The following is a 27,606-nucleotide window of genomic DNA, read 5'->3' as shown; positions in this document are numbered from 1 at the left end:
GACCAAACCGGAAACAAGACGGCGTCAGCAGATCAGCTGATCACATTGATATGTAACTAGCATAAAGATAGGAGTAACATGGATGGAGCGATACGTGTAAGATAAAAAGTAAACCTTACCCCAATCCGGCTCAGCACCCTACCTATAGTAACCTTATGTAAATATAAATGGATGCCTACCATGGCGACGCGTCCCTCCAAGGTCCTGCAGCCCTGGGATGACGAAAAAGTGGGTTTTTCATTTATTTTTTTACTGGGGATTATTTATTTATTATTTATATTTTCTACTTCCACTAGGAAGAATTTACTATGAAATCATTTGATCGCACTGAAGGACCATAAACATTACCCCCAATCGCTTCACAGGGGTGCCTATGGAGTATGAGAGAGAGCACCTTCTTCTCTAACCACTTAGATGCCGTGGTCACTATTGACTGCAGCATATAAGGGGCGAAACAGACAGGATCAATGCTAATTTCAAACCCACCCTCTGGAGTAGGTGAGTGGGTGTCTTTAGATAGCCCGACAGCCGTTCTAGCCGGCACAGGACACGCGTGCCGGGCTTATGTCACAGCGCCACATTTTCAAGATGCTGCGACATTCCCCTTAATGGCCACCGTGAAAAAGCGTATGGGAGGTCATTGAGGGATTGGGATAATGATATCATAACGAGTCATATTACTTGTTCTCAACAGACTATCTTATGAAGGTCGTATTTTTACTAAAAAGTGCCGAGTTTTATCTTTATATTACATGACAGAGTTCATACCTGAGCACCTGGGAAACCAAGTGCCACGTATTTACCGTATTTTTCGGGCTATAAGACGCACCTGACTATAAGACGCACCCAGGTTTTAGACAACAGAAAATAGGAAACATTTTTACAAAGAAAAATCTATTGGTTAAAAAAAATAATTTGTTCAGTTTCACCACATTCTGAGAGCCATAACTTATATTTTTCCATCAGTTGAGCGCTGTGAGGACTTAGTTTTTGCGGGACGAGTTGTAGTTTTTATTAGCTAAATTTTTTTGGTACATACGATTTTTTTATCACTTTTTATTTCATTCTTTTTAGCGCTATAGTGACCAAAAGACAACGATTCTTGAGTTTTAAATTTAAATTTTTTTTTACGCCGTTCACTGTGTGAGACAAACAATGCTATATTGTAATAGTTTCGGACTTTTACGGACACAGCGATACCAATTTTTTTTTTTTTACATTGTGCTTGGGGAAAATGGGAAAATATTTTTTTTTTTAACTTTTCAAAAAATTTGACACTCCTGAAAATTTGTCTAAGTTTTTTTTTTTTACAAATTTTATTAGTTCCCCTAGGGGACTTGAACCAGCGATCATTAGATCGCTGGTACAATACACTGCAATACATGGAGCTACGCTGTTTCTGTAACTACTATTCAGTTCTATGGGAGTTGCGGAAACTGCGTAGCTGAGCGAGTTATGCTGTTTCCGTAAATCGACCATGTAACCAGGAAGTGTCCGGAAGACAGCGGAGCCGGGTAAGACAGAACGGGGTTCAGGGGCCTCAATAGAAAAACAGCTATAAAAATGGCCGTAAAAAACGCATCAAGAAAAGCTTGATGCAAAAAAAATGGCTGAAAATCAGAGCTCGCCCCGCTATAAGGCTGGGTTCACACAGAATTTTTTGCAGGAGGAAAATCTGCCTCAAAATTCCGTTTGGAATTTTGAGGCAGATTTTACTCTGCCTGAACGCCAATTGTCACGGCGTTTTTCGCCAGCAGCAATTGAGTGCCGCGGGCATAAAACTCTACGAAATACGCTTTCTCTGCCTCCCATTGATGTCAATGGGAGGTCAGAGGCATAAACGCCCGAAGATAAGGCATGTCCCTTCTTTTTACTGCGAGCCGGTTTTTCCGCTCGTGGGAAAAAAACATCTCCGCCTGCCATTGAAATCAATGGGAGGCATGTTCGGCCGTTTTTTGGCACGTTTTCCAACGCGGTTTCCGTGTCAAAAAAACTCAGTGTGAACTGGCCCTAAACAAACCCTCACATTGTTCCATTGATGGAAAAATAATAACGTTATGGCAACACAATAGACATTTTTTTTTAACAAATTTACAAAGATTTTTCTTACTAAAAGTAGTAAACCATAAAAAAATATATAAAAATTTGGCATTGCCGTAATCGCATTGACCCGCAGAATAACGTTAACACATTGTTTTTACCGCATATATTGACATGCTGCACATTTTAAAATCCGCACTGCAGGTTAATTTATGAACGTTTTCGCTGCGTTGATTTTCTGGGCATAAGATTTTCTACATCGCATTCACTTTGCTGCTACTGTAAATGCTGCGGCATTTCCGGACAGAATTCCGTAGCGGAAATTCCGAGGCGTTTACGCTACTTGGGAACCCGGCTTTAGGGTGCAGTCACATTCTGCATATTTTGCTGCAGAAATCCAAGCACTTGCTGCAGAATCAACCACATTCAGATAAATGGAACTGATTTTCAGTTGCAGGAATTTCTGCAACAAAATCTGCCGCGTGTGACTGCACCCTTAGGGTATGTTCACACGCACTAATTACGGACGTAATTCGGGCGTTTTTGCCCCGAATTACATCCAAAAATAGCGCCTCAATAGCGCTGACAAACATCTGCCCATTGAAAGCAATGGGCAGACGTTTGTCTGTTCACACGAGGCGTAATTTACGCGCCGCTGTCAAATAATGGCGCGTAAATAGACGCCCGCGTCAAAGAAGTGACCTGTCACTTCTTGGGGCGTAAATGGAGCCGTTATTCATTGACTCCAATGAATAGCAGCGCCAATTACGTCCGTAATGGACGCGGTGTTCAAGCGCCTGCACATGCCGTTACGGCTGAAATTACGGAGATGTTTTCAGGCTGAAACATCCCCGTAATTTCAGCCGTTACGGACGCCCTCGTGTGAACATACCCTTATTAAAAGCGGCCGTTCTCAATCGGATAAATCTGCCCCTGGGTGGGGTCTTAGAGGTCGGACCCTCCACCTAATTTACTTTTCTAACCGATCGTATTGACAGGATATAACAGTATAAAAAGACTTGTCACATCTCTGTCCGCCGGATTCGTGTCTTACAATGAGTCCATGTGGTGTCGGTTGTGTAGATGGGAAGAACAGCGCTGCATGCAGTTATTATCCGGCGCAAATGTGAACAGAGCTTTACTTAATGGTGGCCAAACTGGTTGTCACCCGGTTTCCCCCATCACTAAGAAGCAGCTGAGCAGAGGAAGTCACCGCTTCAGGGGCTTCTAGATTTAGTTCTCTATTTCAGGCGGAGACGCTTTATCCCCATAGCAACGGAGAACTGCGTCACTTCATCACGATGAGGGAGAACGCCCCCCGGCATCTGTCACACTAGCCCCGCCTCCTGCGAGCTTCCCTTTCCCCGGCCTCCCGTCACCACGCCCCCTGCTGATTACAGACAGGCATTACAAGCCGGCGCGCTGTGTGCTCTGCCCTCCCACAGATCTGGGCTTTAAATCGCCGGCACCGGTCACCGGGGCTGCAGCAGTGGATGAGCGAGCTATGATCCAGTGACTGCAGGCGAGGAGAACGGTTTACATCAGCGGGTGAGTGGTTGGATGAATGGGCAGCGGGGAGGATGCTAGCTGGGGGTTGCCCTGCACCTGGTGATGTGTGCCACTTGTATGGTGTGCGCGGCTCTGTAGCCGGGGCCCCGCAGCCTCCTACATATGAAGCTATGCCGGGGCTCTGGGATGTGCAGGAGGATGCGGCTTCTCTATTGCATCAGAATGTGAAAGCACCATGATCGCAGCGTTCACACGACCCCAGAGCGTGATGAATGAGACTCCTGCTGGTGGAGGGGGATGATGTGCAGCACATGTGACAGCTTATTGAAATATGTATCCGTTTAATAAAACTATCTTTACCTGTAATAATGGACAGCCATCTGACATCCCGACAACCACTTGACATCCCGACAACACTGGATGGCCAATGGTGACATAGATGTGCAAATGTAGACCAAGGCCATGTTCACACTCCACTTTTTAGATCTATCTGTATCTTTTGTCCTGGGAAAAAATGGATTGGCAATGTTAATTTGGCTATTTTCTCTTGAATGGTAGAGGTGCCCCTTCATAACTACCAGGTAAAGAACCTTAGAACGGATGTTGTATGGCCATGTTTGCCCCACGTGTATCCAAAGTTTACTGTAGTGTGCCTATAACTCTTCGTGGAATGTATGCCAAAAATGTCCTTACAGCTGATGGGTTCCTGTTGGTATCTATATCTGATCAATACAGAAAAAAAAAATCTGGGACAGATGTATCCAACTTCATGACCTATGGAGATAGGTGTGTGTGTGTATGTATATATATATATATATTCTAAATTCACTTTATACGTCAGATTGGAAACAAGACCAATAGCCGAAACAAAACCTGATGTGGACAGCGCCTCATGTCTTACCTGTTCACACCTGTCAAGGGGTTAACTGCGGAGAGAAGAGGGTTTCTCCTCTTTCCGCCGTTCGAGCGGAGCTGCGGCTGTGTATTAGTTGTTGCCCTGCTCGTCACGGCGCGGACACTGGCTGTCATACAGGACAATAATACTCGTCCTAATGCGCCAAGCACCCGCCGCTCAGGGCTAGTATTGTCGTCGTGTATCGGCAACCAGTTAAAGCGACCCTCCAGTCCAAAAAATAAAAGAATTCAATATGAACTTCCATTGTATGACCTTACCTGCTGTCCTGCTCCTGAATAATCCAGCCTCTGTCCCGGTCCCCGGTTTCGGTTCTCATACATGGCTGAAGGGTCAGTTTGTGGATTCGGTACTTCTATATTATATGGTTACTATTCATACAGACTGGAAGAAGTTTCCACTCGTCAGTATGAATAGTAAATATGTTGAGCGGCGCTGATCTGTGAATCGTACACTTTGTCCTGCCATGTTCGTTTCCATTGCTCCGGTGACGTCTGTATATTGTACATGGGGAAGTGTGGACTGTATGGAACAGCGAGCACAAAACTGACTGAAAATGAAACTTCACGTCAAAATCTACAGTTATGGTTATATGGAAAACTTTGTTTAAAAATGAGCGCGAGGAAAACTGGAGCAATTGCGAGAAGCAGAATTCAGATTTCGTGTTTCTAAAGCGCGTTGGAGAATGAAAGCGATGATTTGAAAGAAAAATATATGGTGGCACGCTCCATTATACACAGGGGGGGGGGTGCATAAGTAGGTATGCAGTGTAAATAGTATTTTATTTAATAACAAAACCGTTCAGTACAATCTCTTATATTCTCACATTGCCGGTCCTCACTATTTACACATTGCTGTTATCTAGTTTTTACACTAACACGTTGGCACGAAGGCCTCATGCACACGACCGTAGTGGTGTGCACGGCGGTGATTTGTGGTGGAGTGTCACCCGCGGGCCGCCCACAAATCGCGGGCTGTGCACATGGCCGCGTGCATTCATTTCTATGAGCCTGGACCACAAAATACGGGCGTAGTAAGACATGTCCTATCTTTTTGCGGTCCAGGCTCCTGGGCAATGCACGGACCGTGGAAACCACAGTTGTGTCCATGGGCCCATTGAAATGAATGGCGCCGCAATTCACCCGCATTGGCATGCTTCTTTTATGAAGCGAATCATGTTGTCAACTGTGCGTGGTTTTCTTGAATATACCTCATCTTTGATAACTCTCCAAAAGAAAAAGTCCATCGGGGTAAAGTCTGGTGATCGTGGTGGTCATTCAACCGGCCCTCGTCTACATATCCAACTATTGCGTAATTTTTTATCAAGAAAATTACGCACCACTAAAGCATAGAGAAGAGGGGCTCCATCTTACTGAAAATAGAAGTCTTCGTTTTCATGCCCCAACTACAATTGTTATATTACATTTTCTTGGAGCATGTTAAGGTACAGCTCTGAGGTAACCGTTGTATTGTAGAAGATGGGTCCAATTACCCCTTTACATGAAACTGTAACCCCAGTTCGCCCAAACTGTTCAATTGTTGCAATGGGGCAGGGCCGGCATCAGCACCCACCGAACCCGTGATGTAAAGATGAGGGGAGGTCCAGACAGTGGCTCTGCTCCGGGTCTCCATCTCTGGGGAAAGCCCCTGACACCACTGTCCATATATACAGAGTTGTCAGGAGCAGAGCAGTGGTGTAGCTATAGGGGTCGCAACTGCGACCAGGCCCCTAAGCTTGGGGGGGGGCCCGTTGCCATGCAGCGCTGACCGCGCTGGTCCCGCTTCCAACAGAATCTGCGTCCGTAGGACGCACATTCAATTCGGTTCAATGCCGGAGCCTTGCTCTATGATTCACTGTGCCTTGAGCGACTCAGAGCAGGCAGGCACGATGTAGTAACATCGCACCTGGCTGCATCGGGTCACTCACAGTGCAGAGGAGGAGACGGATCTCCTCCATCCGTCATGGGAACGGGGATAGGTAAGTAATTATGTGATTTTTCTATTAGCTACATACATATGGGGGCATTATACTGGGTATGGGAGGGGGGCTCATATGGCAGCTGCTGAGGGGGCATTCTACTGTATGTGGTTGCTATGGGAGGCATTCAGCTATGGGTGGGCATTATACTGTGTGGTGGCATTATATTATGGGGGCATTCATAGGGTCTGTCGGGCTGGGCATAGGTGTGCGCTGGGGACTGGTGGTGGGTAGGGGGGGCCCCAAGCTGAATTTTTTGCACTAGGGCCCATGAGCCTTTAGCTACGCCCCTGGTCCCAGGCAGAGTGCTAGTGGTGCTCTGCACGAGACTATGGCTCTGGGGTTGCCCCTGACAACGCTGTCCATATATGGTCAGCGGCTTCTCCTGAAGCGGAATTCCCAGCCAGATTGTCAGCAATGCTCTGGCTGGGGATTCCTCTCCTAGAGGGAACCCCAAAGGTGCTACCTGGGTGAGGGTGGCTGTGTGGCACTACCTGGGTGAGGGTGGCTGTGTGGCACTACCTGGGTGAGGGTGGCTGTGTGGCACTACCTGGGTAAGGGTGGCTGTGTGGCACTTCCTGGGTGAGGGTGGCTCTATCTACAGAGGGCACTAAATTTGGCTGTGTGGCTCTATCTACAGAGGGCACTAAGTTTATGGGGGTACAAACGGGGGGCCTAACGTCTACATGGGGGCACAGTGAAATCTGCCACGTGTGAATATACCCTTAGGCTGGATTCTTGCGCAGCCTGTGTATTTGTTTTTACGTGGTAGTGCAGATCTTTAAAAAGACTGTCCTGCTTTATGTAAACTTCAGGTGTTCCTCAAAAATCTGATAGGACGTGGTTTCCCATGGTAGTCGATTACGATCACACGGTTATTTTAAAGAGGCTCTGTCACCAGATTTTGCAACCCCTATCTGCTATTGCAGCAGATCGGCGCTGCAATGTAGATTACAGTAACGTTTTTATTTTTTTTTAAACGAGCATTATTGGCCAAGTTATGACCATTTTTGTATTTATGTAAATGAGGCTTGCTAAAGTCCAACTGGGCGTGTTTAAAGTAAAAGTCAAACTGGGCGTGTATTATGTGCGTACATCGGGGCGTGTTTACTTCTTTTACTAGCTGGGCGTTCTGACGAGAAGTATCATCCACTTCTCTTCAGAACACCCAGCTTCTGGCAGTGCAGACACACAGCGTGTTCTCGAGATCACGCTGTGTCGTCACTCACTTCCTGCCCCAGGTCCTGCATCGTGTCGGATGAGCGAGGACACATCGGCAACAGAGGCTACAGTTGATTCTGCAGCAGCATCGGCGTTTGCAGGTAAGTCGATGTAGCTACTTACCTGCAAACGCTGATGCTGCTGCAGAATCAACTGTAGCCTCTGGTGCCGATGTGGCCGACACGATGCAGGACCTGGGGCAGGAAGTGAGTGACGTCACAGCGTGATCTCTCAAACACGCTGTGTCTGCACTGCCAGAAGCTGGGTGTTAACGAACAGAAGTGGATGATGCTGTTTCGTCAGCATCATACACTCCCATTCCTAACGCCCAGCTAGTAAAAGAAGTAAAAACACCCCGATGTACGCACATAATACACGCCCAGTTGGACTTTTACTGTAAACACGCCCAGTTGTACTTTAGAAAGCCTCATTTGCATAATTACAAAAATGGTCATAACTTGGCCAAAAATGCTTGTTTTTTAAAAATAAAAACGTTACTGTAATCTACATTGCAGCGCCGATCTGCTGCAATAGCAGATAGGGGTTGCAAAATCTGGTGACAGAGCCTCTTTAAGAACGGCTCTACTCAGACTTGCACTGCACTGTCTGCATCACGAGCTTACAATGTAAAGAGACATATGGTCAAATGGGTTGTTTTGTATGAGAATCATGGGCTGGTTTTGCGACTTCAACTTCACTGAAAAGAGAAGGCTAAGGGCCCCCCCCCCCCCCCTGCACACGGCCATGCCCGTAATCACTGTCCCCTATTACGGGCGGCCGTGGACAGACCCCCGCATTTTCGGACATGTATGGAGCATGGTCCGTAAAAAGCAAAAGATAGGACATGTTCTATCTTTTGCAAGGCTTTCTACGGCCCGGACACCTTCCCGCAAATATAAACGTGTCCGTGGCCAATAGAAGTTAATTGGTCCGTAATTGCAGACCGTAATTACGGACAAATTCTATGGTCGTGTGCATAGGCAGGTTTACAAACTCTGGATGTTGGAGATTTTAGTCTGGTGGTCCAAGGAAAATAATTCTAGAGTGCAGGTGCAGCACATGAGAAGTTTTTGAGACAGGTGTGAGAGGTTGTGATTGGGGAGAACAATGGTCGAGAATGGGTAGCTTGGTAAAAAGAGAAGGGAAAAAGAAATGTGCAGAATGGTGAAAAGCTTTAATACGGAACTGCCTCTTCAAAACACTTGAGTCAGTTATTTCTGTAGATTATTTTTATTTTTTTTTCTATTTTTTTCACCATAGCCATGGGTCTCATGAGGTCCGTATCTCTAAGGCAGAAAAGTGACAAATGCTAAAGAGAGCCAATTTGGGCATTTATAGAGTAGTCCCTATTGCCCCCACTAGTATGACTGGGTAAGGCTCTGTTCATATTAGTAATATAACCTCTGCCATCATGCAGTGACGTATCCAAATCGCCTGCAAAGTTCTTAGGGCACCATCCGCATTTTATTATACTTCTGGGGTTTAGCCTCCTAAACATGCCCCTCTCCTAGCTGTGTTTTTAGCATTGTGTCTAAAAAAGTTATAAATTACCAGAGAATAGTCCTGAGATGTCCAACGGCATCCTGCTCATGCACATGCAGAGCCGGTATAGCTTACTTCACTGCGCAGGATGCCGATGGACTCCTCTCAGGACTATTCTCTGGTAACTTGTGATTTATTTATTTCTTACAAAATGCTACAACCGTTATGAGAGGGACATGTTTAGGGAAGCAGTGGAAGGACCCGCTAATGGTGCCCTAAAATCTAGTGACAGGCGCCCTTTAAGCGTTCCTAATGGCATCTGTATGAGCACTGGTTAACTTATTACTTTCTTCTGAAACAAAGCCAGAAACACAATTGCCTTTTGATGAATGTAAAATCCTAGTGGTCGAGTTCCAAAATTAAAATGCCCAACTAATTAAAACCACAATGCAAGACTTTTCTAGGTCACATATTTATTGCTTTTCATTTAAGATCGTATGCTGCTGAAGGATTGATCCAATCGTAACCCCAAAGGCTGAGGGAAACTTAAAGCGGATCTCTCCGCTGTATATGCTGCCCTATGTACAGCTACAGGTTCGTACTCCAGTTATCCAAACGGGCATTAAAAATGTTTGGGTAATTGAAGCGATAAAATAGGTAAGTCCCTTGTATTTGAGCGCAACGCTCCCCTCTCCTCTCTCAGCAGAAACTGCCTGCTGTGTATGCACATTTATACAGCAGCCTGTCCGTCACTGCGGAGAGGAGTGGGGGGAGCGCTCCACCTCTCATGAATACAGCGGACTCCCAGCTATGAGTCTGCTGTATTCGCTCCTATTACCCAAGTAACGTTTTTTGTTTTGTGCCAATTTGTATAATGGCAGTACGGACCTGTAGCTGTAATATGTTCTTGTAGGGCAGCATATTCTGCTGACGGATCCGCTTTAAATTCCTCTCTGTTGCCCTATCGGTCCTCTTATTACATCCAGATTCCCTTTTTATACGGATATTTAGCCATCTTCTGATGTCATAGATACATGTGGAAAGATTGCGCTGGTGAACCACTGATTTCCAGAATGAGAGGGCTCTATGGGGGGCATAAACCTCTTTGGCACTACCACATTTTGGAAATCTGACATCACTTTCTAAGCAAAGGGCCTCTGTAATCCGTAACGAAAATCTATTACCCCAGTAGCTAAAAGGAGCAGCTCTGATATTTAAGGGATCTACAATTCAACAATACAGTCTTTAACAAATCTTGTTGTTGTGACGACTAGAAAATCAGCCCTGTCTACTGCACTTTGCTTCCTGCCTTTATGCACATGGCGGCCGGGTGCTTGCGCCTTGTGCCGCCTCAAGCTGAATCTATGACCGCTACTGCAGGGCAGTGAACCCACATATGACAGCGCTGGGTGTTTCTCCTGCATCCGGCTATGTCAGCAGAAATTTTAGTAGTAAGTTGCTCATAAGTAGCTTCCTGCCAGCTGTGGGTACAATCTTGTCGGGGGGGGGGGGGTGTGCTGTGTGGGAGACATGTACATTGGAGGGGGCTCTGTGAGCCTTGCTGTGAATACTGAGAGGTGGGCTGTAGGAGACGGCTTACTGAGGAATGGGAGGTTGCTATGGTCGCTATTGGAGGGGGAGGCCTTCTGTGACTACTCGGGCAGTGGGGGTGCCATCTGTGACTATTTGGGAAGTAGTAGTGGGGGTGCCTGCTGTGCGTCAATTGGTGGTTAACCAGGTTGTGAAGGCACAGATCCTTGGTGGCTCCCAACTTTTGAAATTGGCAAACCAACTTTGTGAGATGTGTCCTAGGCCTGACTAGATGTGTTTTCAAAATGACGTCCAGCATCTTGTCACTTGTGTGTACCCCCTAATCTGCCTTGTGAAGAGATGAATACACAAACCGACTTCTTACGGCAGCGGCACGGCCTGTTATTAGATCTGTTCCCCCAAGACTGATTTATTTTTATCCCTCATCTCTTACACTTCCTACAAACTGTTCAGGAAAATATTTTGTAGTGACACCAGATTCCAGCTCTCTGCTGAGACAAAGTAATGAGGGCTGTTTTTTTTTTGTTCTTTATAAATCTTTTCCTCCCTAAGGGAATGTCCACACGAGGACAGTGATGTTACGTGGCAATAGTTTGGTCTGTATTGGCCCTGTTCACACTGAGTTTTTTTTGGAGGCAGAAAATTCTGCCTGGAAAAATCGGCTCCTGTCTTTTTGGGTTTTTTTAAGTGGTTTTGCACTACAGGCGTTTTTTGCAGCGGTTTTTTTTTTTTTTTTATCTTCAGCAGGCAAAGAAAGAAACGTTGAGCGTTTTTTCCATAAAACGCTGTCATAAGATGGGGCGTAAAGACACCCGCGTCCAAGAAGTGCATGTCACTACTTGGGACGTTTTTGGAGCAGTTATTCATTGACTCCATTGAAAAACAGCTCCAATAATGTCCGTAAAATACGCCGCGAAAAACGCGAGTTGTTAAACAAAAGTCTGAAAATCAGGAGCTGTTTTCAGGCGAAAACAGCTCTGTAATTTCAGACGTATTTTGCTACTTCGTGTGAACATAGCCTTATGTGTTTTCGGACCCGCTCCTGGTTTTTGCTTCCAAATCCTGAAGCAAAATATGCAAGTATGAAGGAGGCCTAAGAAAAGTTATCTTTCAGTCCTTTCTTTTTAACTCCATTACCCCCGTTTCGGGCACTAAATGCGTTTTTGTTTTTTTCACATGTTTTACACCATTCATTTTACAATACTATATTTTTGCACTGGGGTTATTAACTTACAATTTTACATTGGGACAATTTATTTTTCTTAATCTTAAAATTGCTGTTCATAAATATTCATTGTGGCTTCACCCTTTCCAGACCCTTAGGCCCTGTTCACACAGAGGTTTTTTTTTTGACGCGTAAACCGTGCCAAAAAAGTCCGAAAATGCCTCCCATTGATTTTCGCGGTAAAAAGCGTCATGCCCTATCTTCGGGCGTTTACGCCTCTGACCTCCCATTGACATCAATGGGAGGCAGAGAAAGCGTATTTAACTGAGTTTTTTTGCCCGTAGCACTCAATAGGCGCGAGCGAAAAACGCTGCGAAAATCGCGGAAAACGGCGTGCAGGCAGGTCAAAATCTGCCTCAAAATACCAAATGGAATTTTGAGGCAGAATTTTCCTCCTGCAAAAAACTTTGTGAACAGGGCTTTAAGAATACGTAATTAAAGGGTTTGTATGAGATTAGAAAAAAATATGGCTGCTTTTTTCTAGAATTGGGAGCACTCTTGTCTATGGGCCGAGTCCAATTAAAGGGGTTATCTGGGAAGTGAACATGCGTGTAAACAAGCAACGGGACTGCCACCAGGCTGACAGCGCTGGATTGACAAGGGTTTTTTTTTTTTTTTGTTTTTTTTAAATATTTAGCCCCGAAGATAAAATTTTCGCTTCCCGGCATAACCCCTTTAAAGTTAATGGGACTGAGCTGCAGTACCACACGCAGCCCATGGACAAGAGTGGTGCTGTTTCTGTTTTATCTTTTACAAGCCCTTTAAAGAGGACCTCTCACTGGGTCCTAGCGTGAACCATCAGTCTCCCTTTACTGCCGCGATCTCCTGGACCCCAGTGGTGCTTTTTGTTTTATTTCTAGCTTTTATGTGCATGGCTAGACTCGTGGGAATGTACACAAGCTGTCAGGGCCTGCACTTATGAAGCTCCAGTCTACAAGAGCCACCCCATAGACCCGGAAATGGCCAAACCCCTAAGGCTACTTTCACACTAACGAGTGAAAAATGTCAGTTATTTACATCCGTTACATCCGTGCGGGTCCCGTTTTCACAGATCCCCAGACTTGAGTCTATCGAGAGATCCGTGAAAACGGAAGAAAAGAGGACATATTCAATTTTTTTAACGGACCCTTCAAACTCTGTAACAACCACTGTGCACGCCCCCATTTATGAGAGAACTTGCATCTCGGGGTGTCCCCTGACTTCTGTGACCTAATTCCTGCTTTTAAAGTGTTCTGGTAATCTTATGACATGTAAAATCTCCATTACTGTCTTAAGTTATATTGACACTGCTGTGCGTGGGTAAAATATTTCCAAAGTATAAAACAAACCTATCCGTAAACTTCTACGGACCTGATGTATGCAGAGACTGTCAATTTTACGCTTTTTAATACAAATGCACCCCACAGGTTTTTGTTTTTTTCTAAATAAATTAAAGGTGGTCAATTGTCTACTAATGCAACTGTAAGACCACACACACAAACGTATTTTTGCGGCCACAATCTACCCGCAAATCTGCGGGTGAATTGCGGCCCCATTCATTTCAATGGGCCCATGCACACAACCGTGGTTTCCACGGTCCGTGCATGGCCCAGGCGCCTTGACTGCAAAAAGAACGGACATGTCTTATTACAGCCGTGTTTTGTGGTCCAGGCTCATAGAAAATAATGGACACGGCCATGTGCATGTCCCGCGATTTGCGGATGACACTCCGCGGCCGTCCGACCCGACATGGCTACGGTCATGTGCATGAGGCCTTAGGCATACAATGGGATATGTTCAGGCCATATGTTCTGCATATACCTCAAAAGATTTTCCCAGCACTTGCACTGCAGACAGATGTGGTCTGGTGTCCTTCCAGTGCTTAGCAATGGAGAACATATTGATACTTTAGCATACATTGAATAAACCGGTGAAATGCAGGATGATCTGTAAGACCTCGTTCACACGGGCATGGTTTTTCGTCAGTGTGCTGTCTGTTTTACCAGCGGACAGAACTTTGACCTGTGCAGTTCAATGAGGCTATTCACGCATCTGAGTATAGAGCGTGTGTCCGTTGTGAGAAACTTGCTTCATTCCCTATTCTAATCCGTTTTTTTGTGGTTCATTCAGACTCTCCCAAAAACCTGACCGCACACGGACTACATTTTGTGTTTTTTTTTTTTATTCATCCATTGCTAAAGAAATGTAGAGAAACCGGATGACACGCTGAAATCACAACTCGGACAGTCATTTGCATGAAAAACAGTCCGTTTTTGTTTTTTTTTCCAGACTCAAAACGTCTGTGTGAATAAGGCCTTATTGCAATGTTCTGAGATGGTCATCAACCTGCCGGAATTGTACATCACACTTTAGGACTTGGTTTGAAGTGGTTCTCCAGTACTTACTGGCATCAGAACCTAAAACAATTAAACTTTATGATCTACTGTGCTACAAGCTGTTTGCTAAGATCTTGGGGGCTGCATTACATGGACGTGTCTGTGCATACAGTGACCCTATGGGTGAGCTACGTAGATTGACATTAATGTGCGCTCGTCATCTCTCTAGGACTTGTGTCTGCTTTCGGGAGCTTGAATACGATCTACCCTACTTTATTCCATTCTGCTTATAATATTGGATGGCCTTTCTGATTCATCCGCTTTCTGGGACCAGTACTTTAAAGACGTAGTCCGCTGCTCCTTGTATCGGGCGCACTCCGCCTTGTCACAGTATTGACGTCTGTAGGTGTACTCGGCAGGGAAGCGCTCCTTTGTAGCGAAGGAGTAAGAAGTGGAATTCCATAGTCCTTTGGAAGTCTGGGGGGGAGGGGTATAAAGTATAACTTATATGTGACGGTTTATGTGAAATGCTCATTAATTTTTCCCTTCTCCAGCAGCAGCCCTGAAAACAAACGATTGACCTAATAGTTTGGCACTGCAGCAATAATATTCTGCCCTGTAGTGATGCCTTTAGCTGAAGAAAACCCACTTTTAAGAGACCCTCCGCTAATTCTTCCCGTGGTGATCATAGGTATGTGAAGAAATGAATTACATCAGCCATGCGATTTCGTTATTGGCTTTATGCTGTATACACTTGTGTCCAACATGTGGCTCTCCAGCTGTTGTGAAACTACAACTCCCAACATAGCATGCCAGCTGTAGGGACTAGAGGGAGCTAAACAATGCTGGCTTTGAGGATTGTTTACTTATTATGGTGGGGACAGTTAGTAAATGGGTCCAGGAACCCTATTATAGGTCAAGATAATGAAAGTGATGCCAAAGAGGCACTGCTAGAACAAAGGGACTATTGCACTCTAGTGAGGGCAATCGGTGGGGGTCCTTGAGGAAGGCACCTCTTCTGACGTGTTGGACTATATTTACAGGTTGACAGACCCTGCCTCATGTCAGGCTCACTTTACCTTGCCCTAGTGATTACTGGTTGTTGCAGGAGGCATCTTGGCCATAAAGTGTCACATGAATGGAGCAGCCACATGTAAAATATTGGATAGTTGCTCTTTAAAGAGGCTCTGTCACCAGATTATAAGTGCCCTATCTCCTACATAATCTGATCGGCGCTGTAATGTAGATAACTGGTTTTTATTTTGAAAAACGATCATTTTTGAGCAAGTTATGAGCAATTTTAGATTTATGCTAATTAGTTTCTTAATGGACAACTGGGCGTGTTTTTACTTTTTACCAACTGGGCGTTGTACAGAGGAGTGTATGAGGCTGACCAATCGGCGTCATACACTTCTCATTGTTCCAGCCCATTGTTACAGAGTGATTGTGCAGTGAAAGAAGCTGGGCTGGAACAATGAGAAGTGTAGGACACTGATTGGTCATGCTCATACACTCCTCTGTACAACGCCCAGTTGGTAAAAAGTAAAAACACGCCCAGTTGTCTATTCAGACACTCATTAGCATAAATCTAAACTAGCTCATAACTTGCTCAAAAATGATTAGTTTTTCAAAATAAAAACCACTGTTATCTACATTACAGCGCCGATCAGATTATGCAGGAGATGGGGCATTTATAATCTGGTGACAGTCTCTTTAAAGGGGTTGTCCAGGCAGGGGGCGGTTTTTCATACGAACGACCGGATAGGTCATCAGTATATGATCTGTGGGGGGGTCGACACCCGGACCCTGCAGCAATCGGCTGTTTCGGCTGCCTCCGGGCACTGGATGTTATATGCAGAGGTCTCTGGTCACTGTATAGTGGGCATTCTGGGTTGCACAGCTCTGCGCCTAATCACCTGAATAGGAGCAGTACTGAAGCACGGCTGCTATACTGTGACCATCTACTTCTGGCACTGACCACTGCATGACTGCCCGGAGGCAACCGGAACCGCCGATCGCTATGGGGTCTGGGTATCGGACCCTCACCGATCATATACTGATGACCTATCCTAAAATGGTTTCACCCTACTAGTCATGACAGTCCATTTGGGAATTCTGTCACAAACAGCTGGTGCATTGTAGACCGGAAAATCTATACTGCTGTACTAATGTTAACAACATATGCATTTTCCATTTCAGGAAATGGACCATCTGGTATCTGCTTGTCATACATGTTGTCTGGATACAGACCTTATCTGTCTCCTGAAGCTCTACATCCAAATCGTATTCTCCACAGCAAGTTAGAAGAGGCGAGGCACCTTTCTATTCCTGAGCAGGTATATGCGCTCATGGTGATAATGTCTGACGTTCTACAGCGTATTGATCTGTAGATATGATTTTCGCATCACCCTCCCCCTTTTTCTTTTGTGAGGGGGGGGGGGGGGGTTTGCATTTTTAGAATACAATTTACTGAATATAGAACGTATTCCAAGGAAAACTGAGTTCTCAGAATGAGGACCTATTGACCCGTTTTAGTAACCTGAAGCTATATGTACACCCCCTGGAGTCTCCAGTACTTATGGCCGTATCTTACCCTATGTTGTCTGTTCAATTGCAGGATTTGGAATACTTGTCGGAGGGATTGGAGGGTCGCTCATCTAACCCTGTAGCTGTATTGTTTGACACCCTTCTGCATCCAAATGCTGACTTTGGGTATGATTACCCATCTGTTCTGCAGTGGAAATTGGAGCAAGAACACTATATTCCTCATATAGTACTCGGGAAGGGGCCACCGGGCGGAGCCTGGCATGTGAGTAAAGGGTTTTTGTATAATTGTATGTATTGCACCTAAACTGCGGATTGGAGCTCTGTTATAAGAGCAGGGGCAAATGCAGAATTTTTGGAGGGGGTTTCCAAATGCATACTTTTTAAACAAGTTATTGCTACCCTCTGGGTTTTTTTTTTTTTTTTTACTCTACGAATATTGGTCTGCATGTATCCACGAGCCGAGCCCTTTTATATTACAAGCTCTAATATAAAGGGTCAGGCTAGTGGATATGTGCTGAACACTATTTGTAGTGTAAAAATCGATGTAAATAGTGCCACACTCAGTTCTCCCTGTAGATGGCGCCATACTGTAGATGGTACTACACACTGACCCTTGTAGTTAGTGCCACATATTGCCCCTGTAGGTAGTTCCACACTCGCCTGTTCCCATTCCCACGCCATCCTTTCCTCTAGCGATGCAGGCCTGGTCTCTTCTGACCAGATCTCCTCCAGTGGAACGGCACAGGTTGCGTGATGACATCATCACGCAGACTGCATCACTGGTAAAGCACCTAACGGAAGGGCAGAAAACATAGTATTAACACAGTATGCAGTAAACTCCTAAGCTCCCCCCTCTAGTGGTGGTTGCAGGCAGCCAGTATGTTTTTAAATCTGTCTATGCAAGGGGATTTGGGGCTCTATCAGAAAAATTTAATTCTGACTGCTATAAATACATATTGAGAAATTCGATCAAAATTCTAGACCTAAAGAAAGTGAATGTGCAACTTCTATTATGTTTTTAAAGGGGGGTTTTCACTACTGAACAATTGATTACCTAGCCAGTGCATAGGTCATCTCATCAGTATATGATCAGTGTGTGTCCGACACCTGGACCCCACACCAATCTTGTGCCTGCGGGCACCCGATGTCATTGCACTCTATGCAGTGTACGGAGCTGAAAACAGTTGGTTCCGTACATTGCATAGTGGCCATGCTGCAGAACTACACTCACTCGAATAAGAGCAGTACTGCAGCTTGGCCGCTATTCCATGAATGGACCCATCTGCTTCCGACATTGACGTCCGGTGCCTAGAGGTAGCTGTCGGTGCGGGGTCCGGGTGTCGGTCCCCCACAGATCATATACTGGTGACTTATCCGGTGGATAGGTAATCAGATGTCCGGTAGTGGAAAACTCCTTTAAGCCATATGAAGCAGAACCTACTAGTTATGGGGTTACTGCAGAGTTTTAAGCGCTGCAATGAACATCCTTATTTCACAGGAAATTGCTAAAATATAATAATTGATTGTCTAGTGGATAACTGTATGAAGATGTCGAGAGCGGGTATAGTGCAGGGTAAAGGCAGGCGAGTAACTGGTCAGGATAAAGATTCCTCTGTATTCATCGCTTGATCAACCGACAACTACAGTATCTTTTCCGCTCATAATATCTAATCTATGTAACCCGTTCTTTTAGGATATGGAAGGGTCCATTTTGACCCTCAGCCTCGGTGATTGGATGGAGTTACCTGGACTAAAGTTTAAGGACTGGGTCATGGGTAAGAGAAGGTGAGTGCCCGCTCCTGTGTGACGTCATACATTTATCATTAAAATCCCATTAGTTCTAAGTTGAGGTGACTTGTTTTATTAGTTTAAAAATAGCTCCCAGATCTGGCATTCATAATGGGATTTCCTAAACACCGTTGATGATTTCATTATATCTACTTTGAGTGCAAGGGAATGTTCACACACAAACTCAAACGCCTGAAAATACAGAGCTGTTTTCAAGGGAAAACAGCTCCTGATTTTCAGATGTTTTTTAAGCCACATGCGATTTTCACTGTTTTTGGAGCGGTTTTCAATAGTCCATAAAAAACTGCTCCAAAAACGGCCCAAGAAGTTATCTGCACTTCTTTTTTTCGCGGCCGTTTTGTAAAAAAAAAAACGGCCCGTCGGAACAATGCTGGTTTTCCCATTGAAATCAATGGGCAGATGTTTGGAGACTTTCTGCTTCCGATTTTTTTTTTTTTTTGGGGCGTAAACGGCTGTGTGAACATACCCTAATGGGGTGTTTATCCAGTCATTGTTTCTACCGGGGAAATGTTAGTGTTTACATGAATTCTACATTGCTATTTTATATCGGTTGGGGTTTTTCTCCCTTTGGCTCAATCTTTATGGAGTCATATGTTCAATATATTTTGCACTTCATGACTGATTTTCTTTCAGTAACTTACACTGCAGCTGTCCTGAACTATATCTATGTAACTTAACGAAATAGCTGCTGATGAATATCGCTTTGGGGTTCCACCCTTGTCCAACCCTCTAAGAATACAGAATTCAGCAACTGATTGATCATGTGACCTCACATACTCTGCATAGCTACACTGAATCTGATTGGCCAGAGCCCTCACTACAGCTCCGGCCTGTAGACTCATTCAAACACAAGCCGACATTTTAGACTTGTTCGCGTGAAAGTTACTGAAAAATGGGACAAAGACACTAAAAAGTAAGATCATTTACCTGAATGTCTACAAGGGAATATATCATAAACTAATACGTATTACGCCCTACAAAATTGGAAACGGATACACTGTAGGGGGGGCGGAATGTATTTTGATTTAAGTTGCTGGTCACATCATAGTCTAGTTCAATGACCCAAGAATAGAACGTATGCACACAAGCCTTTATTATAATTTAGCATTGCTGGAAATGAAGGCTATGTACACCTTTTGAAAACATGTGGTTTTATTTAAAAAAAATGTGTCATTGGTCAACTTTGTAATTACATTTTATTCAAAAATATTTTTACTCTTTGATGCAGCTGCTTTGTATCCTGTATATAGTGCGCCTATATGTTGCGAGAAACCTGTATCCATCAGGTCTGCTGGTCTTACTGGTTCCGTGACAGCGGGTCACACGCAGGATCCATCTGTTATTGATTACATCTGAGTTATGAACTTACATGTGATCGATAACCGCTCTACTCTGCATGTCTGAGACATGCAGGACCCGTAGTCCCTGAACCAGTCACTCCTTTTTAATAGGTCAAAGGCATACATAGGGCATTAATAATCTAGTGATCCGCTTTAAAGGCTATCTCCTAACTAATTTAATAGGCGCTATGATGCTGATCACTACAGTGTAAATTATGTTTCAAAACGTTTAGAAAAATGCACATAACTTTGCAAATAACTATGCTAATTTGGCCATACTTGCCAAATGGGAGGTTACTCTTTTCACTCTGGGCGGTGTAATGTTTTCTGTATGATGCTGTCCAATCAGCGTCATACAGCGTCTTCCTCTTCCCAGCAACACAGTGATCATATAGTATACAGCTTTCATTCCCGACTGTGTATTCAATTGGCGATATCGGCTAGAACTGCGATCCCAGTGCCATATGAAAGATAAAAATCTCTTTCATATGCCACCAGAACTGTTCTAGGTGGTCAACGTCCAGAGAGGCTGTAGGGAAGGGGGATCCCTTCAAATAGCCATCAGTCTCTCACGCTGGGTGAAGCAGCTTCATGCTGATAGGACAGCGCCAGAAGCTGTGCGGTCTCTCCACCTCAGGAGAATCGTTGGTGTTGACACCTACTTGTCTAGTATAGCCTCATTTGCACATCTAGAAAAAAAAAAAAAACTCATAACTTTTTAAAATAAAGTTTTTGGGTAACAATTTTCACTATCAGTGTGACGGCACCTATTAGATTAGCTAGGAGATAGGGCATTACTAAACTAGTGACAGATCCTCTTTAGAGGAAACCTGTCCCCAGCATTTCACCTATTAAACCAGCAATACCTGGTGAAAGTGGGTGAAATTTTTTTTTTTCTATAACCATCTAAGTTGGCTCCTGTACGTTTAGTATTCAGTTTTTTAGTGTCATTCATTCCTCAAGCCTTTCCGTGTTAACCCCGCCTCCTTACTGTTGAGTGACCGCTTACTTTTGATTGACATCATTCAGGGAGGGCCAGTTTTCAGCGGTGGGCGGGCATTAGAAGAGCAAATAACTAGACCGCCAGATTCTTACCATAAAATGTGCAAAATGTTTGCAGACCGTTATTTACGGTCTGAGGAGTTTAGGAGAGGGGATGAACTATTGACATCAGTGGCCAGCCAGGGGTGAGTAGAGTTTAATCGGTGAAATGCTGGTCAGCGGTTTCCTTTAACCATGTGGCTCCTAAAAAGCTTGGGGTAGACCACTGTTGCTTTCAAATGCTTAAGTCCATACTTCTGAGTTCTTCTCTGTAGCGTGGATAAGATAATTAGTGATCGGAATAGTTTTCACAGGTGCTAATATTTTAGAATAGATCTTGCAATCAAAATTTACTGTCCATATTTTTTGTTTTTTCGTGTAGAAATATAAAGAGTGACCGGGCGACACCAGCAGAAGTGGCATCATATTACAAACATTATGTGAAAGTTATGGGAATTCAGAGAAACTTTATAGACCATACCTACATCACTTCTGTGGTCAGACCATACCGGGAACCAGATGACTCTGTAAGCCATGATTGTGAAGATGTTTCATGTGAAGAAACTCCCATTGATAAAGAAAAGAAGGCTGTTCCCAAGAAGAACTGGAAAGTTCATGGTTATCGGAGGGCGGCTGATGGTTCTCATCAGGCTTTTTGTCTCTTTGCAGAAAGTCTTGTTCTTGCCACAGGAACATTTGATGCACCTGCTCGGCTGGAAGTCCATGGAGAGCACCTTTCTTATGTTTCACATTCAATTGCAGAATTTGAAGAAGCTGTAGGAAAAGGAAGGCTGAGTGGAGAGGTAGATCCTGTCTTAATTGTGGGAGCCGGGCTTACAGCAGCTGATGCTGTTTTATGTGCGCACAACAATAATATTCCAGTAATACACGCTTTCCGTAGAAGACTCAATGATCCAAGTTTAATTTTTAAACAATTGCCCATAAAACTGTATCCAGAATACCACAAGGTGTACCATATGATGTGCACGCAAGTCTCTTCCGCTGCTTCCAACTTGTATCCCACTTATAAAAGTTATCCTGAGCACTTTGTACTTTCTTTCAAACCGGACATGAAGTGTGTCCTTCAGAGTACCAGTGGACTAAAGAAGATCTTAAAGATCTCAATGGCTTTAGTCTTGATCGGGTCACATCCAAACCTCTTTTTCTTAAAGGAACAAGGTCGGAGTTTAGGGCACCACCACAATCAGCCTATCAGTTGTAAAGGCAACCCTGTGGAAATTGATCCATACACATATGAATCTTGTAAAGAACCAAATCTGTTTGCCCTGGGACCTCTAGTTGGTGACAACTTCATTAGGTTTCTGAAAGGTGGTGCACTTGCCATAACTCGATGCCTAGAACTGAAGCAGAACAAGACAAGACATCAAATTGTGGAAAGTGGCAGTGATGATAGGGTGTCTTAAAGTCCTATAAAGAGGAAACCACGGAAAAATATTTGTCTTTTTCTTTTTATCAAAATATATTTCATTCATAGAAAAAAGTAGTATCAAAAGAACATACTCTTTATCAAAAATGTATAGCAAAAAGTAATATCACCCATTGTGCCATGGTTCGCTTAGAGAATCCGGTTAAATTTCTTTGGTTTCCAGGACTAGCAGCAGACACTTCACGTGGTGGATGTGGTCGGCGGCTCAACACCCGATACGTTTTGGAGATACACCCCCTGTCTTAAGTGCTACAGTCTGCGTCTTCTGAAAACTCCCTTTCATGATCTGCAAACTTGCAGATTCCATCAGTATGTGTTTTTGCACAGTGCAATGTATTTCATAATCTACGGCAAGACTGAAATAAAAGTGCTGCTTTTGTAGATCCAGTCTACCTTAGAGGACTAAGCTAACTTTACTGTGTCCTAAATTTCTCTAGCATTCAGATTTTTTTCATACTGATATTATTTTTGTATTTCCAGCCTCTAATTTCATTCCATCGTATATTTTAAATTTGATTTGAGTTCAGTGTTATTGGGCTGTAGATAAATGGCAAAATGGAAGTTGGTCCCACATGTTGTGCGACGGCTTTGTAGTGTTCAAAATACAAACTTCTCTTAAAGGAATTGTGAAAATCTTAACTTTTTTTTTTTTAAGCTTGTTGTTGACCTAGAATATGTTCAGTAAATTGATGTAAAAGTACAATCCACCGGTTTGGAGGATGGAGGGGTATTGAAGTGCTCTTATGAAATGATTCTACTAAACACTTTTTTTTTTATTTTTTTTTTTCCCTCCCTTTACTAATGCTACTGAAGTCAAGTACTGGTGATTTATTTGGGTCCAGATCTGTATCATCATAGAATTTGTCATGTTAAATTTTACCTAAGGCTGTCCAGACAGACTTCATATCCATTCCTAATGACCAAAAATGGAAGTAGAAAGTCGTGATTTTCACATTCCTTAAAATGGACTGGTATTTTTTATTTTTTTAGAAAGTGCAAGATCTGGGGTCTATATATTGATTTCGGAGGCATTATACAACAGTCAAACTCATTGTCTCTGTGTAAGTAGAAGAGGGTTTTTTTTTTGTTTTTTTTTTTATAAGCCCCACATATTTCTGTAGAATGTATATCTCCATCATTCCTCTTTGAGGCTGGGTTCGCACGACCATGTTACGTCCGTAATGTACGGAACGTATTTCGGCCGGAAGACACGGACCGAACACAGTGCAGGGAGCCGGGCTCCTAGCATCATAGTTATGTACGATGCTAGGAGTCCCTGCCTCGCTGCAGGACAGCTATCCCGTACTGTAATCATGATTACAGTACAGGACAGTAGTTCCACGCAGAGGCAGGGACTCCTAGCGTCGTACATCACTATGCTAGGAGCCCGGCTCCCTGCACTGTGTTCGGTCCGTGTCTTCCGGCCGAAATACGTTCCGTACATTACGGACGTAACATGGTCGTGTGAACCCAGCCTTAGGTTCATTAACTTTGTGGAGAGATATAAATGTATACCAATACCATGAATGAATTGGGCTTGGCTTTGGATGATGGATTACACTTTCTAATGTTAGTACATCTGTGCACTCAGCCAGGGACCAAAAAAACCAACCACAAAGTGTACTCTGGTGATGATTAAGTAGTTACATCTGATGGGGCTACTAGATGAGCCCTTAAATGTATCCTATGCAGTGGCCTAACTTGAAGCTCCTGGGCCCCTCTGCACTCCCTATATCTATGTCCCTGATCCTGTGCCACAATAACTTTCTTTACTAGAACAGCAAATACAAGATCAACATGTTCTGTAACATAGGACATCACTGCCAATTGTTAGGTGTCCAGATATTGCCAATCCTTGTATAACTGCATACAATTAAAGTGTAGTAACCTATGGCGTTGTATCAGTAAATTTGTTTTACTAGATATGAACTTTGCATGCAGCGCTAGTAATGGATAGACCAAGTATCAAATAGGCCATTGGACAAGCAATGGCAGTACTTCAGAGTAACTTTTAAAGATGTGATGGGCTGTAAAATAGGTTGCTGGCCATAAACATGAGAATGCCAATGGGAACTGTTGACAGTCTAATTTCGAAGAACAGTCTACTATCCACCCTATAATTCCGACTGCGCAAGGGGGGCCCCTAACTGGACGCATACATGAGATACTTTATTTTTCCCCTTAACTGATCTGGTTTCCCTTGCGATAAATGGCATTGAGGATGCCGGGCAGGCACATATCGCCTTCTCTCCATGGAGAAAACCTACCCATTTGGCCAAGCAGCATGCTAAAGGAGGAGTCTTGAAGATAGTGGTTGGCGGAGCAGCTATCTTAGTTTGTGGGGGCCTTTGAAACTGGCCTATCAGGAGAAACAGCCAGATTCTGTTGTAAGTTAAAGGTTTTTATGAGAATAGAAAAAAAAAAAAAGGGTCTACTCTCCCCACCCCCAATAGACAAGAGTGGTGCTAAATCTGGTAATGCAGATTATCATAGGGCTTATCCGCAATACCAGACATAAACAACGGACAAGAGTTGTGCTTTTTCTATAGAAGAGCAGACTCCCCCCCCCCCCCCCCCTAATATCCAAAGACCCCCTTTTAAAATGGCTTTAGGTCAAAGTCACAATTCTGTGACTTCTATTTGGGTGGGTGGGGTGAAAGCTCCAAAATGTTGGAGATCTCTGCAGTAGTGCAAATTGCATGTTGTAGTTTTTTTGCCCATAGGGAATAATAGAAGTTGCATGTGTAGGCCTAGCCCAAACAAATTTTTTTGGGCTGCGGTGTTCAATAAACTAACCCTATGTAGTATGACCATAGAGCCCCTATACCAGTGTGTGGCCTTGTAGCCGTATGGTTTGAAAGCATTATCCAATGAATCCGTTAACTACATTTTCCAGAATATTAGCACCTTTAACATTCCTTTTTTTGTTTATATGTATGTACCCTGCTTGGATGTGTAACGTTCTGATAGATGAACCTGAGCAGGCCCGAGGCATATAGCGTCTGCCGTGATCATTATGGTTTCTCTGAAACATCCGTACACCACTCACACATAATGCAGTGTAAAGTTCAAAATCTATTCAGATGCTGTATGTAACAATTTGCTGTGCAAAATAGGGTTGTTGAAATGCAACTTTATATTATGCAATATAAAATTCATATGAAGAATAAACCTGACTTGTGTCTGCTTCCTCAAAATAGCTGACGTTTGTATGCCAGGAGAGTGTTCAACTGAGCGGCCCTTTTATTAGGTAGAGAATCTCTTAAACCCACCCACGGTGGACTCGTCATTACCTAATATTACATTGGTGAAACTTATAAGACCCTTATGATTGAGCTGGAAATTCTAGAAGAGGAAGGAAGCACATTCTTAGACATCCAACATAAGCAATGCCTAAAGGAATGTAATGTGATTTAAGTGAAGGATAAAAGAAAGGGGGGCTTTAAATTCTTTCAATTTCGAGTATTTAATCTGCTAGAATAAGACAAATGATCCGTGTAAATGGAGCTGAGCTGCATTACCAGACATGGCCTGTGGACAAGACTGGTTCTGTTTCGGGAAATAAAAAAATAAAAATCCTGTACAAACCACTTTTACTCTTGGTGCTGGGATGATTGTGTCTCTCCTCAAACACCCCCCCCCCCCCCCTTCCATAGATGTGCAACGTCCATAGAAAACATTGGTAGTAATATGGCTCATACTAAAAAGCTAAGTTGCAGTAAACCTGCCCCTGACATAGGATGCCACATTTACCACAAGTCAGTTGATGGAATTTATGATCTGCCTTGAAGTGAAAGCCTCCAAGAGTAACATCTCGGCCACAAAGCGCTAGCCCACGCAAATGCGGAGCTAGGCTGATGAGACCTGAAGTGTGCGGCACATAAAAATCACCTATACTCTGTTGTATCACTTACTACAAAGCTCCAAATTGCCTCTGGATGTGACATCCACACGAGAACTGTGCGGCCGGAGCTTCATGAAATGGGTTTCCATGGTGGAGCAGCTGCAGACAAGCCTAGGATCATAATGTACAATACCAAACATCAGCTGGAGTGATGTAAAGTACAGACGTGGCCGTATTTATCTTTACTCTTAACACATTAAATCGGGTGGCAAGATCCTTTTATCTTGACTTTTTCAATGGCTTTTGTTGTAGGATATCACGCTGCAGCAAGTTGTCAAGATAAAGATGGCCACATCTGTATATCGCCACTAGACTGGAGCAGTGGAAATGTGTGCTCTGGAGTGATGAGTCATGCTTTACGATCGGTCAGTCTGATGGATACATTCGGGTTTGGCTACCTAATAGAATGCATAGTGCCTAATGTAACATTTTGGTGGAGGAGGATAATGGTCGGTGAGGCTAGTCTCGTTATTTCCAGTAAAGGGCAATGCTACAGCAGTTTGAGCGCTCATGCCCCAACATTAATATGTCATAAAACTCAGTTTTGATTGGGACTATGCACTGTAAATTGACAATATCTGCATATTTTAGAGGTAGGAAAATGTAACACATGTTTATCGAACCCAAAAAAAAAAAAGTTACATGGAATTAAGAGCGCGCTCTATTTCAACCAGAAGTATTTCACCTATTCTATGGAGGTGAAATCGGAGATAAATTCAGAAGTTGTACTTTCAAATTTACCTCCGGATATTCCTGCATTTTACTTATGTCCACTAACGTGGACTCTCTCTTTCACACACTTGCGAACATTTATCACTGGTGCACGGGGCAGTGTTCATCAGTAATAAGATCTCATGGTGAATGTCACTAAGGATGCCATGAGGCACTGCATTCTTCCTCTAAGGCAATCTTTCTAGTGAAAAAAAAACTTTTTTATTTTCTATCACTGAATCTAATAGAATAAAACCACCATGCAAAATCAGTGGTACAGCATTGGCCCATAGGCTGAGAGCACCGTATGCAGGGTCTGTGTAATATGCGTTCTTAGTATGCCAATTACATATGACAATATATTACAGACTACACACAAGACCGTACAACTTTACAAAACGGAGTGGTCATTCAAAAAATAGCATGACATGGTTTCTCACTGATTTGTTCAGGAATTTTGCATGGCGAATTTGTAGCCAAAGCTTGATGTGACGCAGGAACGACAATCAAGCCTGACGGCATATTTATCAAACAGAGGGGAGTACTCTTCTGTGTTACAGCTACTCCGCAGCA

The 27,606-nt window shown here is 43.8% G+C and overlaps 1 protein-coding gene across 3 annotated transcripts; it reads left to right on the top strand.

Moving 5' to 3' along the window:
- The first annotated feature begins 3,309 nt into the window (after positions 1-3,309).
- Positions 3,310-23,590, top strand: OSGIN2 (oxidative stress induced growth inhibitor family member 2). Of its 3 annotated transcripts, none has more exons than XM_075828069.1 (6): positions 3,310-3,588; positions 14,792-14,925; positions 16,434-16,570; positions 16,852-17,043; positions 18,475-18,566; positions 21,354-23,590. In XM_075828069.1, the coding sequence occupies exons 2-6, from the start codon at positions 14,859-14,861 to the stop codon at positions 22,393-22,395; spliced, it is 1,530 nt and encodes a 509-aa protein (XP_075684184.1). In that variant the 5' UTR covers positions 3,310-3,588; positions 14,792-14,858; the 3' UTR covers positions 22,396-23,590. The 3 variants fall into 3 exon arrangements, with proteins under 3 accessions (XP_075684184.1, XP_075684183.1, XP_075684185.1); XM_075828068.1 differs by having other exon boundaries at positions 14,789-14,925; XM_075828070.1 differs by lacking the exon at positions 3,310-3,588 and adding an exon at positions 9,258-9,324 and having other exon boundaries at positions 14,789-14,925.
- Positions 23,591-27,606: the final 4,016 nt, after the last annotated feature.

This window comes from Rhinoderma darwinii, chromosome 5 (assembly GCF_050947455.1).
Source record: "Rhinoderma darwinii isolate aRhiDar2 chromosome 5, aRhiDar2.hap1, whole genome shotgun sequence".
Classification (NCBI taxonomy): Eukaryota; Metazoa; Chordata; class Amphibia; order Anura; family Rhinodermatidae; genus Rhinoderma; species Rhinoderma darwinii.
Note: the sequence above shows the minus strand (reverse complement) of the source record. Positions and strands in the feature narration are given on the sequence as shown.